General features: G+C 36.2%; 1 protein-coding gene across 1 annotated transcript; it reads right to left on the bottom strand.

The window, feature by feature from the left end:
• Positions 1-8,884: 8,884 nt before the first annotated feature.
• On the bottom strand, positions 8,885-12,516 carry LOC149943338 (uncharacterized). The gene is made up of 6 exons (XM_090175706.1): positions 12,286-12,516; positions 10,728-10,892; positions 10,562-10,660; positions 10,278-10,401; positions 9,209-9,420; positions 8,885-9,079 (listed from the first exon to the last, which is right to left on the bottom strand). Exons 1-6 carry the CDS (start codon positions 12,514-12,516, stop codon positions 8,885-8,887), a joined length of 1,026 nt encoding a protein of 341 aa, XP_090031832.1.
• Between the last annotated feature and the right edge of the window lie 3,307 nt (positions 12,517-15,823).

Below are 15,823 nucleotides of genomic sequence, written 5' to 3'. Positions count from 1 at the left end.
TCAAAGAGGATATAAATTCTTACATAGACTGGCCTGTTCTATGGAGTGTTAGTTGATCGGATATTTTTCCAGAATCAGCGCCACCAAGTAGTCGTGGACTGTACTGATCAGAAAAACAATTAGTCATGCTGGTCAGACCGCCGAAAACGGCTTTGTAGAAGCCACATGTTTGTCACGTACCTTAATTTTTTTCACTTTTCTTTTGTTAAGTAATATCCACCCAAAAACCATTCGGTTAAAAATGGCAAGGTCCTTTAAACAAAAACGTAACGTCCTACTGTATATTACTCTAGGCCATAAAAGTCGTGAAATCAAATAACGGGCAAGATATGTAATTATATTCCCATAAACGTCATAAACTGGACTTATTCATCGACAAGTGATGTGCTCTGAAATAATATGCTAGACCTTGCGCGTCCTAAGTGATTTACTGAGTTAAAATCCTTTGAACAACCATAAAACATTTCAAAGAGAATGGCTAATATTAGAATCGCATTGTATCAAATATATTGTTTATATCGAAATATATTATCTACTTTGTTTAAATTTAATCTTTTACCTTAAAACTACAATTAAATAAAGCAGACAAGTTGTTGACTGCAGTAATTACGTCACTGCAGTCAACAACTTGTCTGCTTTCAGTAATTTGCCAGTTTCAATAGTCGCACCGCCACCTATCGATATGGTACAGAAATGTTCGGGTACCACTAGTACGGACAGTTTCAGTAATTTTATCGAGTGTTTTTATTTTGACTCTATTGGCCAAGGTGGTACTTTGAGCGATACAAGAATTTAACACGTGCCAAGGTTTATTTCACTGGCAAGTTATGTTGACTCTGATTATTTAAACTCGTGTACTACGCTTTTAAGGTAAAAGAGTAAATCTAAACAGAGTAGATAATATATTTCGTTCTAAACAATATATGCCCCTATAAATAAAATAAACAAGCCGGGCCACGCTTTTCGAGAACGAAAGAAAACTTTAAAGTCGGGAGGTTGAAATGGTCCCGTGATTAGGTAATGCTGCCATCTACATCGTTTTAAGGAACTTATTCTTGATATTTATTCATGCCTTTCGTCCGCTACGTTGTAAATTTTATGATTTGTTCACTCTTTATAGATTCTTAAGAAAACGTTTTTATCTTATATTGACCTTTTTCTTTAATTAACTTGGTAAATTATTTAACTTATTTGATATTATTACAATCGTTACAGCTAAGCTAAAAAAACTTGTCTCGGCCATCGAGCCGAAAATACGTTCTAGCGTTATTTGATTTCACTACTTTTATGGCCTAGAGTAATACAGAGTGTCCACTAAAAAATGAACCAGGGCGAATATCTCAAAATCTGTTTTAGGTACGATTTTGAAATTTTCAAGCCGTATACAAGATGTAGGGGGAAATCTAATGCAAAAATGTCGATGACCTTGAACCATGCCTTCAAGGTCATCCAAAAACTAACTCGAGAACCGTAAGTGTTAGAAAGTTGGTTCCAATTAGAAAAGTGTTCCACGTGACCTTTTAAGTACAATTTGGTTTGACCTGATCGCATTTGACCAATAGGAAGCCGAGAAATGCTAGATGAAAAACAAGAAGGTCGTTAAGTTGATAACGTGCCGAAAGCGAGGTTCGGGAGCTAATAACTTTAAAGATACTTGTGTTAGAGTACTGACATTTTCTACACATCCGCATCAAGATTGAGGGTCTTTAGTTTAAAAATTTAAATGACCTTGAACCATGTCTTCGAGGTCATCCAAAAACTAACGCGAGAACTGTAAGTGTTAGAAAGTTGGTTCCATTTAGAAAGGTGTTCCACGTCACATTGTAGGTCTAATTAGCATTGATTCGGTCGAATTTGACCAATAGGAAGTCGAGGAACTGTGTTTCAAAATCACAAAGGTCGTTAAAATGAAAATTGAAAGAAAACACCAATAACTCGAAACCAATTCGTGTTACATCGAAATGTGCTAGACAAACTCATTATGGTTTGAGTTTTTCAATATTGTAAAATTGGATGACCTTGAAGACGTGGTTTAAGCTGATTCAGTTTCAAGTTATTTCTCAAGGTCATTTTTGAATGTCTTTGAAGACATGGTTCAAAACTTCTTTGACGAGAAAGTGGTGATTGGCAAATTTCCTATTGAAACCTAGTTTCTTAACCAAATGGATCGCTAGATAATATTTTCACACCTTACAATGTGACGTGGAACACTTTTCTAATTGAAACCAACTTTCTAACACTTACTTTTCTCGCGTTAGTTTTTGGATAACCTTGAAGACATGATTCAAGGTCATTAAACTGAAGACCCTCAATCCTGATGAGGATGTGTAGCAAATTTCAGTACTCTTACACGAGTATCTTTAGAGTTATCAGCTCCCGAACCTCGCTTTCGACACGTTATCAACTTAACGAACTTCTTGTTTTTCATCTAGCATTTCTCGGTTTCCTATTGGTCAAATCCGATCAGGTCAAAGTTACTGGTACTTAGAAAGTCACGTGGAAAACTTTTCTAATTGGAACCAACTTTGTAGCACTTACGGTTCTCGGGTTAGTTTTTGGATGACCTTGAAGACATAATTCAAGGTCATTGAAATTTTCCTAGTAGGTTTCCCCCTACATCTTGTATACGACTTGAAAATTTCAAAATCGTACCTAAAACAGATTTTGAGATATTCACCCTGTTTAATTTTTTAGTGGACACCCTGTATAGGACGTGACGTTTTTGTTTAAAGGACCTTGCCATATTTAACCGAATGGTTTTGGGGGGTATTTTACGCCTTTTTGTTTATAACAATAGTAGTAAAGATATTATAATACCTTTAAACGTAAAAAAGCGGAAATATTATTTATAAACAAAATTGGAAAGTGAACTTTCACCTATTTGGAATATTGAGAACTGCCTAGCTCTTTCGCCAACATTGTGTACGTTTAGATATTGTTTACTTTAATTTTTTGAAAACGTGACATCATTATGCTATTTAATTCATTTTTTAATGTTCAACAAATAAGCTTGTAGGATTGTTATTAAACTTAACACGTTTCGTACTGTGTTTAATGATCATTGGCCTCGTTTACCGCCCTCTGGCGGCACACTTCCCACCCTGACACTGGGAGACACTTCGAACTCACTACACCTTTAATTAGCAAAACATATTGCTGAAGATGTTTTGCTAAGCAGAACGAAACTATTCGGACTCATTGTAAATATCATCATTGTTTTTATTAAATATGCAAATCTAACGACGTTTTTATCCTTTCATAAACAATTAAAAACTGTAAAAATTATTTCATCATAAATATGTAAATAAATTAAATTTGTTTATGTTAGGATTACAATTTTTGGATAAAACTTGATGAAATGGAGTTTCGTCCACCTCCAATTATGGATATAATTGGATATTATTAAAAAAAAAATCGAACCGTAATAATATGGAACAAAACGATGAAAACTGTACTATAAGTTCTATTGATATAAATTGATTATAGGCATAGCACTAATTGAATTTTTATCTAGTTTTAAGAAGACCAAGAATTCCCATTAGAAAAATTTGTAAAACTTTATCTCGAATTGAAAATTCTAGTTTCATTTTATTCAATGTTACTGGGAGTGCAAACTATGATACTAGTATTGTCTTTATATTTAAGCAAATTTGTTCATATTTTATTAAAAAATAAGTGGATTTTTCAACTGGGGCCACTAGCGGATATCGAACCAGACTCCTCTTGCTGCGAGGTGAAAGTGCTACCCTTTATTATTATTATTATTAGATTATTTACCTGAAACTAATTCAAAGTATTCGTCGTTATTAGGAAATTTTCAATTTGATAGTATAATTTAATTTTAAGATAATATTAGTCAAGTCAATGGTAATTTACTGGAAAATAATTTTAAGTTATCATCCACAAATTTAAATTCTACTGGTAGGTATTATCACAAGTATGCAATATATATCTTATGAGATAATATCATTTGCAGTGTTGAGTGAAATATCTCATAGCCTTAAATCAGATTTATAAGAAAATTGTGAAAACTATATTTTACCTGCAAGGGTATATTTTTCATTTTTAAGTTTATATATTATATACTATTATCATTATGGAATTTATAAGAATTTTTAAATATTATAAATTAATAAAACTTTATTTCAGACAAAATTGGCACACCAGTTTTAAGCAGTATTAGAAGGTCAAATAAAAAACCAGAAGATACTCCACGAAAAATTAAAAAAATTAAAAACGAAACTTCGGGTTAAATCTACATTACTCAGCCGAAGTCGAAAGAGGATTATACATTTGAAATCCAAACTTCCAAAAACCTCGGGTGATAAAATTGCAAGTTTATCTTCAGCCGCAAAGGAATTCCCAACAGAAGAGCAGAAACTGTTTTTGGATCTCAACTTTTAAATAGCAAGCGTTCCAAAAAAGGTAGAAGGTTGTCGAATATGGACAAGCTAATTAGCTTGAAGTCCTTGAAAAAAGTGAAAAGCATTAATTCTACAGATGAAGAGTGTGAACAACCTGAAAAAAAATGACTCAAATAATCAAAGTTAAAGAAATTGATGTTCACGCAGTTGCCGAGGCGTTTCTGAACACAATCGACGGGAAGTGTAGTAAGAAAATTTAGATATTCCCATGAATGTGACAGTGTTAAACTATTTGTCGATTTTTTACCGAATCTGAGTACCTGGTGAACCAAAATCAGATATTCACACATTTAAAAGCCTATAACTATAAGAAGGGAGATTTTGGGGGATTAATTTCTCCATCTGATGTTGTAACAGCGTTTATGTTACAAATCGAAAAAGTTTTTTAAAAGGTGTTTAATGGGAAAATCCACAAAGCCAAAATTTTATCTAAAATGATAAAAGAAACCAAAGATGTTGAGGCTGATAATATGTGCCGTGGGTTCAAACACAAAATAATTTGTGTATACTTAAAAATGAGGATTTTTTGCAGTTATATTCATCAATTGCGATCTTGCAGAAGAGCGACAAAAAAGAAAAAACAAAACAAAAGATCTGATAAAAAATTGTTAAAGATTACCCATCTTGGATGCTAAGCTAATTGTTTATCTGGCAATCTTAATTTTTAGCAGCAAAATAAATATTCTACCCACTACGATAGATGATAGAGACAGTAAAGAATATTTTGATATTTTGTTTCTGATAAAATATTGACAATTTTGCATACAGTCCTAAACGTTTCAGATAGAATTCAAAAAATTCAGTCAACCAAAAATGGAAACAAGTTGGCAAGCCAAAATATACCTCTCCTCGGAAGAATTGTCCCTAGTGGTATTAATTTCTCGAGATGACCCTTGAAGATATCTCCGCAATTCAGAGTTATTTACTAAAAACTTAATCCCGGTTCAATCCCATCCGGTATAAAGTTTTAATTTTAATTAAAATAATTGAGACGAAACCACCGAGTTTAATTTATCCAGAATAATATAAATTAAGTAGTTACAACAGCGAGTAAGACGTACTAAAACAATGCACAATTGAATTTAACCCTATTTACAGAACAAGTTTATCATTTAAATATAATACGAAGCAAATTTTAATGAAAGAAATATCTACAGAGGGTATTTGTATTTTTCTCGCTTACGACATACTTGCCGCATCTTTAACGCCCATTTTATTTCAACACTCGCCCTTGATAAAGATACCGTAGAATAGCTATATTCGACATCTGGTAGTGGACGACTCGTAGACTTCCTGTTGACGTTGTGACACATGCCGCATGAAAACGACCAATACCGTCCAATTTCCAATATCATATAATGACTCGCACACCCAGGAAATAAATGACTGCATTATTAATCGTAGATATCCAAATATCAACACCAATAAAAAATGAATTAACAAGAAGCGAATAAATTACCATTCACAAAGCACAGAAAGCCCATTGACAGTTCGTATATCAATAAATGACCGTAGACGGAATAAAACAAACGAACCAAATTGATGAACTTCATTAAACATCTTAATCAGTCGAGAAAACGTTTAAAATAAAATACGAAGTAATGACGACCCAATTAAAAACCCAGACCACTATGTAAACAACTCGATATTTTCTTCATAAATGAACTATTACCCTTGAAAACTAATACGCTAAACACACACGCAATAGATAAAAAAGACTGTAAAAACGAAATAAATTACATAAGACTAACGGGTTCTACCCTTTAACCATTTTATATGCTGACTGCGCTAAGACAAGATTTCACCTTTAAATTTTCATACGTCAAATATTTAGATTTTAACAAGTTCACAAAAATTAAAAAACAAAGTTGAATAAAAAATATATACAGATATTGTATTCATCCGTTTAGTAAAAAAACCCGCCTTATCATAATGATTCCTTTACTTTTATATTTTCCCTAAGGAAGTCAATGGCTCGGCGGTGAACTATCCGCATTGTAACAATGCGACCCGAGTTCAATACCTGATCACGATCAAATTTTACATTAAAGTACTAAAATATTTAATTAAATATAAAATTAATATAATTTATAAATATTTAATTAAATATAAAATTAATATAATTTATAAATATTTAATTAAATATAAGATTAACATAATTTATACGCAATGGTTACGCTTTGCTCCGAAAATGCGAACGCGTTCGCAGGACAGACACACACAGAGACAGACAGATACGGTGATTGTATAACCCCTCCTGGGTTACATAGTACCTCGGAGAGGTAATAAAACTTTATCGGACTAATTGACGTTAATAACTTTATAACAGCGGAAAGGACTTTTGTCAAGGCTGTTTTCTAAAAACAGCGGTTATAAACATGCATCGGTGGCTCTTTGGTAGAGCACTCACCTGCCATGCAGGAGGGTCCGGGTTCAAAACCCGTCCGATGCGATCGCAATTTGATAATAGGACGTATACCGTGAACATTTGGTGGACGCCCCACCTTATGGACGTTGAGACGTTTATCGTAACCCTCAGCAATCGGTCCGTTCGAAAAGTCAATGTATAGACGTTGGAAAGTAGAACGCAAACGGAACACTAACATCACAAAACCACAACACGTCACAAATGCACAATATACATCTACATTACAATCGCAACATCTCGAAAACGACTACTAATGCACAACCGTCGCGGCAGTGACCGTTGACGAACAAAACACCCAAAAACCACAAACGCAAATATAATCCGTTAACGCAGTTTTGCCACAATTTAAAATCAACAAATTCAAAGAAACAGCGTACGCAGTGATTACGCTTTGCACCAAAATTGCGAACGCGTTCGCAGGACATACACACAGACACGGTATAACCCCTAAGAGGTTAAATAGTACCCTCGGACAGGTAAAAACATTTTAAGTGAAAAACCTTATTCTGGTAAGATCAATTTTTAAAAATTTCTGTCTTCTCAGTACGGAAATTTTTTTTCACAGACGAGGAATACAAATACATATTCATGGAAACTGGTTTAAAATTATCGGTGGAACAGGGACATAAAAACTGTAGATGTTGCTGAGAAGTAGGAGACTAAAATGATTAAACTTATTAATATTAAACTGGTTATGAAAATTGGTTACATTCGTATCAACTGAGACATTGCATATATTATCTATTATATTTATACAATTTTTTATTTCGTAAGTTAATTATTATATGGAACTATGACTATTTGGAGAAATTGTGTATTGCAATTATGTTCTCAAATTATAGCTTATAGTTGAAAATAAAAAATAGCAGATATCTATAATTTTTATATTTTTTAATTAATAATCATATGTAACAATGACTTAGTATCACTTAATAATATAATAATATAATTTTTAGGCATATAAAAAATGTATAAAAATATCAGTTTCCAACCCTTAATTCAAATTCAATATTTTAACCACCCTTTTTTTGTTCTCCAAAGAGAAGATAGATGGCAATGTAGCGATAGCTTACATAGTCTTTGGTTGGTACGGTAAACCGTTCTTTTCTTACTTTATTCTAAACGCTTTGACGCTGCACTTAAAACTCACTGTTCCCCGCTTTGATACTGCAACTTATTTCAGGGACGGATATAAAATGGCCCGACGGTAAATATGTTTATGGCTCATAGATCATACAGCAAATTTTCTGCTTATTTTGTTGGAAGAAATAGCAGATAATTATATTTACATTTATATTTGACTAAAAGTTTAAATTGCCCCTACAATCACCACGTGACATAGTTTTCGGTTGGACAATGAGTAAGGTCGGCGGAACGAATAAATAAACCGCCAAAATTTCGATTAACCATAAAAAGTTTGGTTAACAGTTTTTATGAAAATTTTATACGAATAAACAACGGACGTGCAAAAATAATCGGTTTTTTCGTATATTTTTTGGATAATTTGCGGTTATGAATAAAAATAAATAATTGGATAATTTCTTATTCAAACTCCGATCTCTACGCGTATGTGTCCTTCTTAGGGGTCGGACTTTATTATACATTAACTTAATTTATACATATGAATTTTTATAAATTGTTTAAAAATAACGGCTTTTTAGTTGTAGATAAACAAATATTATTCGTTATGGGAAACTAAACTGATAAAAAAGGTACGCGTTACATCTGATTAAGATTATTTACAAACAATTTTAACGGTGAGCATATCTACGGCTTTATAATGTTTTTAGGCTAATCCACAGAGCGGTTTTATTCATCAATATCCATGTTCATACACAATCCGTTGTGTTTTATCACTACCAGTATTTATTATGGAGAACGGAAAAAAGAACCATGTCTAAACGTTTATCGATGACCAGAATTTATTTTAATTTATTTCAACCATTTATAGAAAAGATATGAAATGTCAAGAAATAAAATAAAGGGTTATTTCAACATTCTTTACAAATAAATCGAGATAAGCTAGGTTTTTTTATCCTATTGTAAAATAAATTAGTCCGAGGCCCACCACGATTTCAGGCTCATGACCGCTGAAATGGTGTCCGGTTTCATTGAGCCACGCTTTGGCGACACCAAATTTGCACCTTTCTGATGGTACGGAAGAACCTTGGATGGATAAATAATCCCTCGCCATTTTGGCAACATTTGAAAACTTATGCTCATTTATCTAAGAATAAAGATAAACATTAAACCAATACATTTTATCTACTTTCATTTACAAAGGAACCATTTTAGTCTCGTGCTACCAATTACTACACTACAACGCCGAGTAGAACAAACTAAGATTTTTAATTACCTTCCACCATTGAAGAATGTCTGTATTCGGTGGCGCAAGCTCGTTCTTTAAATATAGAAGGAGTTCTGATCCATTTGAACATTTTCGGGCCAGCTTAGGGAATATCTTACGCATCTCATTTGAAAGTTCAACACTGCAGCTACCAGAAGAATAAATTGGATAATCGAGTTGCTTATTCTTGGAGTCGTAAAATCTGTTGTATGTGTTTATTACTGCGCATTTGATGTTCTTTACGGTACTTTTGTCTTAGTTCTCTTTGAAGAAATCTAATTTTAGAGTGGGATCCACAACTGAAATTACCAACAATATTATTATCCGAACCCATTTTAGGGGTCCTTTCCCCCAATTGTCATATCCAAAAATCATCCCTAGGCGCTAGGGGAGAGTGGCATGACAAAAGCCACAACAGCTGTGAATAAGTACCCGTCCTGACTGCGAATCTCTCTCAAGCGACTGGTGCGGGGCACCGTATAAACGTTTGCCGAGAGAAAGAACACTGAAAGTTCAAAATTGTATATTTAACGTCCGCTTCTTCCATATTTGAATCTATAGGATCACTTCGTTTAATTAACTTCTGATACCGGCAATAACAATCCAATTTTTGGTTTCGCACAGTGTAGTAAAAGGCTTATTAAGAGAGTATATTAAATACATCACGCTTAGAAGGGCTGTACAATCAAATTACGAGTAGTATTAACATAAGTAACGTAACAAAAATAAGTATGCCAATAATAAGCCATTATCGCGACCTGATTTTCAAAATTATTTCACAATGATGCTTTAGTTCAGCACAGAGCCCCCTAAAAATAGCGAGATTTCTGTTCACAACTGGATGTCCGTTTCTTATAAAGATTCGCAACGAAATAAATTTCACGAATTCAGACAGATTTAGGCTTAGTAAACTACGTGAACACCTAAAGCAAGGAGGATAATATCTAATTAGTTACGCTGCAAATCCAACAAGCCGTAGCTGGACAAGAATGTCAGTGTCTGAGAAATATTTCGACTATTCGCATTAAAACTCTAAGCAATGTCATACTTCCTTTTATTATGTTACATTTGGTATTACCTATGGCGATCCACTGAGCTTCAACGTTTGAATTTTCCGCATATTCTTCCAATTTGTGTCTCGCAAGGCAACAAGCTTCCTTGAGAGGGCCTTCTGTTCTGTCTATGACAGTCTTTAGCTTGTCCTGTAACCAATGATACGCGGGCATAACAATAGAAATTGTTGAGTATTTGGAGACTGACACCCGCCGTGTCGCCGATTCGAAATCCTTTTATACGGAGTAGAGCTATCAGTATATAATCTTTTGACGTTTGAACTAAAATATGCAAAATGCATTAACTTGCCTTCAATACGTGTACAAATTCTTTAATTAGTTCCCACTCTAAATCTGACAAAATATATTTGTGCAAATCTTTTTCGCTGTTCATGAGCGATTGAAGCGACTGGATTTGGAAAATCAAAAGGAGAATTATGTACGGTAGAAATGGTACTACAATGGAATAAAATTACCGCTTTCAATGCCAGTCCTCTTTTAAGCATTTCGTAGGTGGAATTCCAGCGATTGACGCCATCTAAAATAAGTGACAGGTCGTCTATTTCAAAGGATTTGTTTAACTGTTGAAGTTTCTCCTCCTTCAAAAGTGAAACACGAATTTGGACAATGGCAGCTCTTATCTGAAAAGACCGCGGGGTAGATTACATTTACAAATAGATTTTAGTACAAAACCCATAATATCCTAAGTTGACTGAGTAAATACAATATTACCTAGCGCGAAATTACCGACATGCATGAACCACGATCACCGTCGTCGGAAACCGAACCAGGATCACCGTCGTCGGAAAACGAACCGGGATCACCGTCGTCGGAAAACGAACCGGGATCACCGTCGTCGGAAAACGAACCGGGATCACCGTCGTCGGAAAACGAACCGGGATCACCGTCATCGGAAAACGAACCGGGATCACCGTCGTCGGAAACCGAACCGGGATCACCGTCGTCGGAAACCGAACCGGGATCACCGTCGTCGGAAACCGAACCGGGATCACCGTCGTCGGAAACCGAACCGGGATCACCGTCGTCGGAAATCGAACCGGGATCACCGTCGTCGGAAAACGAACCGGGATCACCGTCGTCGGAAAACGAACCGGGATCACCGTCGTCGGAAAACGAACCGGGATCACCGTCGTCGGAAAACGAACCGGGATCACCGTCATCGGAAAACGAACCGGGATCACCGTCGTCGGAAACCGAACCGGGATCACCGTCGTCGGAAATCGAACCGGGATCACCGTCGTCGGAAAACGAACCGGGATCACCGTCGTCGGAAAACGAACCGGGATCACCGTCGTCGGAAAACGAACCGGGATCACCGTCGTCGGAAAACGAACCGGGATCACCGTCGTCGGAAAACGAACCGGGATCACCGTCGTCGGAAACCGAACCGGGATCACCGTCGTCGGAAACCGAACCGGGATCACCGTCGTCGGAAAACGAACCGGGATCACCGTCGTCGGAAACCGAACCGGGATCACCGTCGTCGGAAACCGAACCGGGATCACCGTCGTCGGAAAACGAACCGGGATCACCGTCGTCGGAAAACGAACCGGGATCACCGTCGTCGGAAAACGAACCGGGATCACCGTCATCGGAAAACGAACCAGGATCACCGTCGTCGGAAACCGAACCGGGATCACCGTCGTCGGAAATCGAACCGGGATCACCGTCGTCGGAAACCGATAAAGGATCACCGTCGTCGGAAACCGAACCAGGATCACCGTCGTCGGCAATCTTTTACTAAGGCTGTTTTTCACTAAGTTCACATTGTATAAAGTTGGTTTCACACTCGACAGAAAATACGACAGAATGACGACTAAAGATGCCGAGCGGAAAATTGTTTTCCATTCGAAATATCGTCGAACTTTAGGCTGCAAATTTTTGGTCAATTGTGAAACCAGCTTTAGACCTTTGAAGGAGGATTTCAAAAGTTAACGCCCGCCGTCACGTCAGTTTTGCCTTAGTGAAAACTAGCCTTAAGCCGACACGAAACCATGCATTGAAACCCTTTACCTTAGCTACTGCTTTCCCTATAGGAAATTCATCTAATGAAGGAATAAGCTCAACTTCATCGATTCCATACTCGTTTTCATTTTGGTGTTTTGGATTTGAATTTACCGTGTCTAGGATTACTTTCACGGACAAGTTAATTACATGTGCAAAGCAGCGGATTCGATGTTGTTTAGTGTAGCGGTATCCAAGAAGGGCGGTTTGTTGCACAAGTTCACTGGAAAAAAGTGTCATTGTTGGACGCATAATCCATAGTAATGGCGAAAACCTAAAATTACGATTTTTCAAGAATTGTCAAAGATTAGTATGTGAAATTAGGCTTGCTGTCACTGTCAGTGTCGGGTCGTGTTAAACCGGAACGACCCAACTCGACCACACGGCTAGCTGAACTGATATTATAATTTGCCTTATTTAAATTTCTCTTTTTGATAAGGTCCAGGGACACATCGCATATGTGTTTCCCAGTATGCCTTCCAGGAAAATGTATAAAGCCAAGCATTATCGATTTTACAACCCAATCTTTTTCTATCCAGTGGGCAGTAACTCCAATAAAAGGCTTGCGGTTCGACGATGTCCAAAGGTCCATTGTAAATGCCACTTGTCCATCAATGGCCTTCGACAAAAAATTGTAGAGGGAAAAAGCTTATAAGTAAGGTTAAAATAAGTGGAACTTGAAAATATGAAATGTGGGTCTGTAAAAGAGGGTTTTAAGCCCAATAGGGATGGTCTGTATAACAGAGTCCGTAGACTCAATAAGCATAGGATTTAATATTAACCTCCACATTTGAAAATAGTTGGCCCGGGAACACTCGCTTAACTTTCTGGGTTAGCGGCTAATTAAAATTGTCTAGGGGTATTTTTGATTACAGGATAATAAAAAGGAAACCAATATTTAGAGGGTTGCCAAAGAAAAACACATTTAATTTTAACATAAAAATTATGAACACAAGGGGGGAATTATTTCTTAGTGTTCACACTTAATTAAAAAGAAACGGGATCAATTCCACAAAGTTATTAGCAATTCAACAACAAAATTTAAAAACCGCGAAGTACGGCCGGAAATCAATGATTTGAAAATTTAAACACCAAGTACTAATAACCTTTCGGTTTATTGTAGCTCAAACATGGTTCAGTAATTTTACTGATTCTGGGCACTTAGGCCAGTTTGATTTTAAAATAGAATCCGCCCTAGGGCATAGTTAATGATATTAAAATACGTATGTGCGACAGCAACGGCACGACGGTCCAAGACGATGACGTGTAACGTTAGTCACATTCATCCCACGTTGACCCGGCACGGACGGTACGGTTACGCTGGAGTTACAAGTCCCATCGACGCCAACATCCTGTTATTCGGAGTCTAACGTGGACACAAACTTTTTCCGCAAACGCGTGTTATAACTTCTTTAGTTTCGTTTTTTACACGTTTTTAAATCATAATTGAACTATCTCCTTAGAGAGAGATGTTTACGAACTTTAGCTCTGACCAGGAACTTCTCCCCTTCTCTCTCGATCATTTCGGTCAGCACCCGTCACTGAATTCACAAAGGGGTTTTTTCGATATCACCCACTCCAGTAATTTCCGCTGTACGATTCGCGCACGTAGACGATATTTTTATCAAGTACTATTCTACTTACAATACATCAACAGGTTTGGCAACCCTCGTTTTTGGTTTCAGATATTGTAAAATATTTCCAACGATACTGGACGGAATAACCCACTAATCCCCGAAAAGAGAAGCGAGAATTCCCTAAAAGCGAAAACTCTAGGGAAGGACTCTGGCCAGGGGGTCCTAACCCTCGCGGGACGCACAATTGACATTGATTCGGGGAATTCCCTCATTTCCTCCAAGCCTACGCGACCAGCGCGCACACCTAGGAGAAACCAGAAATTCCCAGAATCAATGCCACCAAAAGCTAATAAAGGGGCTAATATTTTTCGTTACTAAATAGTTAAATAAACTTTTTATATTAGCACTCGCCTCTAACTGAATTTAAAGTAATTACCTCACAAATTGTCTTAATTTTTGGAAGCTCATCAGCGTAACTTTTGACGGTTTTGGCGCATACCATAACGCTTTTAGACACCACAGAATTCTTAGGATCAATCGCGTTTACGAACTCTCTGAAACTTGAGGCTTCTACTTCTTCAAATGGTATGTCTTTTTAAACAACCCATCGTATGAGTTTGCTTTTGGCATTTTCTATTGCCGAGGAATATACCTACGTTTGTAACAAAATTAAGAACCATTATTAAAAAGTTAAAGTTATTTAAACATCTGCATATAAAAATAATTTTCGTTTAAGGTATTTGTTACACAAGCTCTTAAACATAAAAGAAATACATTGAATGAATATTATACGTACTGTTGATCTTTGGTACTCATCTACCTTATCAGGGTGTTTTTTCTCCAAATGATATTTTAAGTTACCGGTCGGTATACTCGAAGTTTTCCCTTCCGAATAGGACACACTAAATATACAAACGTAGCATTGCAATACCTGCTTTCGGCTCTTACTGCAACTTCACATTTCGCAGAACATTTAATTCCAAATTGAAGCGTACAACAAGATACGAACATAGACAGACAACGCTTTAACACTCACTTGTAACAATATTTGCATTTTGCAACGCGTTTCGCTATACCAACAGACGTTTCAATTGCTACAGAAAAATGCTGCCAAACCTCACTACGAATACGCGGAACATGCGTTGATTCAAGAACTTGTGCCATGGTCGCGATTTTGCACACTTGTAGCGACTTGACCTAATAGATAACACGGGCCGAAGGGGTTACAAGATGAATCCGTAAAATTTATTAACTTTACTATAAAAACTCCAAATGTGTTTAAATACGCTATATTCGTTACAAAAAATAAACTATATCTATTGGCAAAAACCAATTAATATTTCTTTATTGTGTTTTTGAATATGAATAAATAGATCTTACTTCATTTTGTTCATAAACAAGTTGGCAAGCCAAAATATACCTCTCCTCGGAAGCATTGTCCCTAGTGGTAATAATTTCTCGAGATGACCCTCTAAGTTATATCTCCCCAATTCAGAGTTATTTACTAATAACGTAATCCCGGTTCAATCCCGCCCGGTATAAAATTTTAATTTGAATTAAAATAATTGAGACGAAACAACCGAGATTAATTTATTCAGAATATTATAAATTAAGTAGTTACAACAGTGAGTTAGACGTACTAAAACAATGCACAATTGACTTTAACCCTATTTACGGTACAAGTTTAGCAGTTAAAAATAATACGAAGCCAATTTTAATGAAAGAAATATCTACAGAGGGTATTTGTATTTTTGTCGCTTACGAAATACTTGCCGCATAGTTAACGCTCATTTTATTTCAACTATCGCCCGATCAAGATACCGTAGATATCTGGTAGTGGACGACTCGTAGACTGTCGGAACCTGTTGACGTTGTGACACATACCGCATGAAAAAGACCAAAACCGTCCAATTTCCCATATCATATAATGACTCGCACACCCAGGATATCAATGACTGCATTAGGAATCG

Source organism: Leiobunum rupestre, chromosome 5 (assembly GCF_980474605.1).
Source record: "Leiobunum rupestre chromosome 5, qqLeiRupe1.1.hap1, whole genome shotgun sequence".
NCBI classification, from domain to species: Eukaryota; Metazoa; Arthropoda; class Arachnida; order Opiliones; family Sclerosomatidae; genus Leiobunum; species Leiobunum rupestre.
Note: the sequence above shows the minus strand (reverse complement) of the source record. Positions and strands in the feature narration are given on the sequence as shown.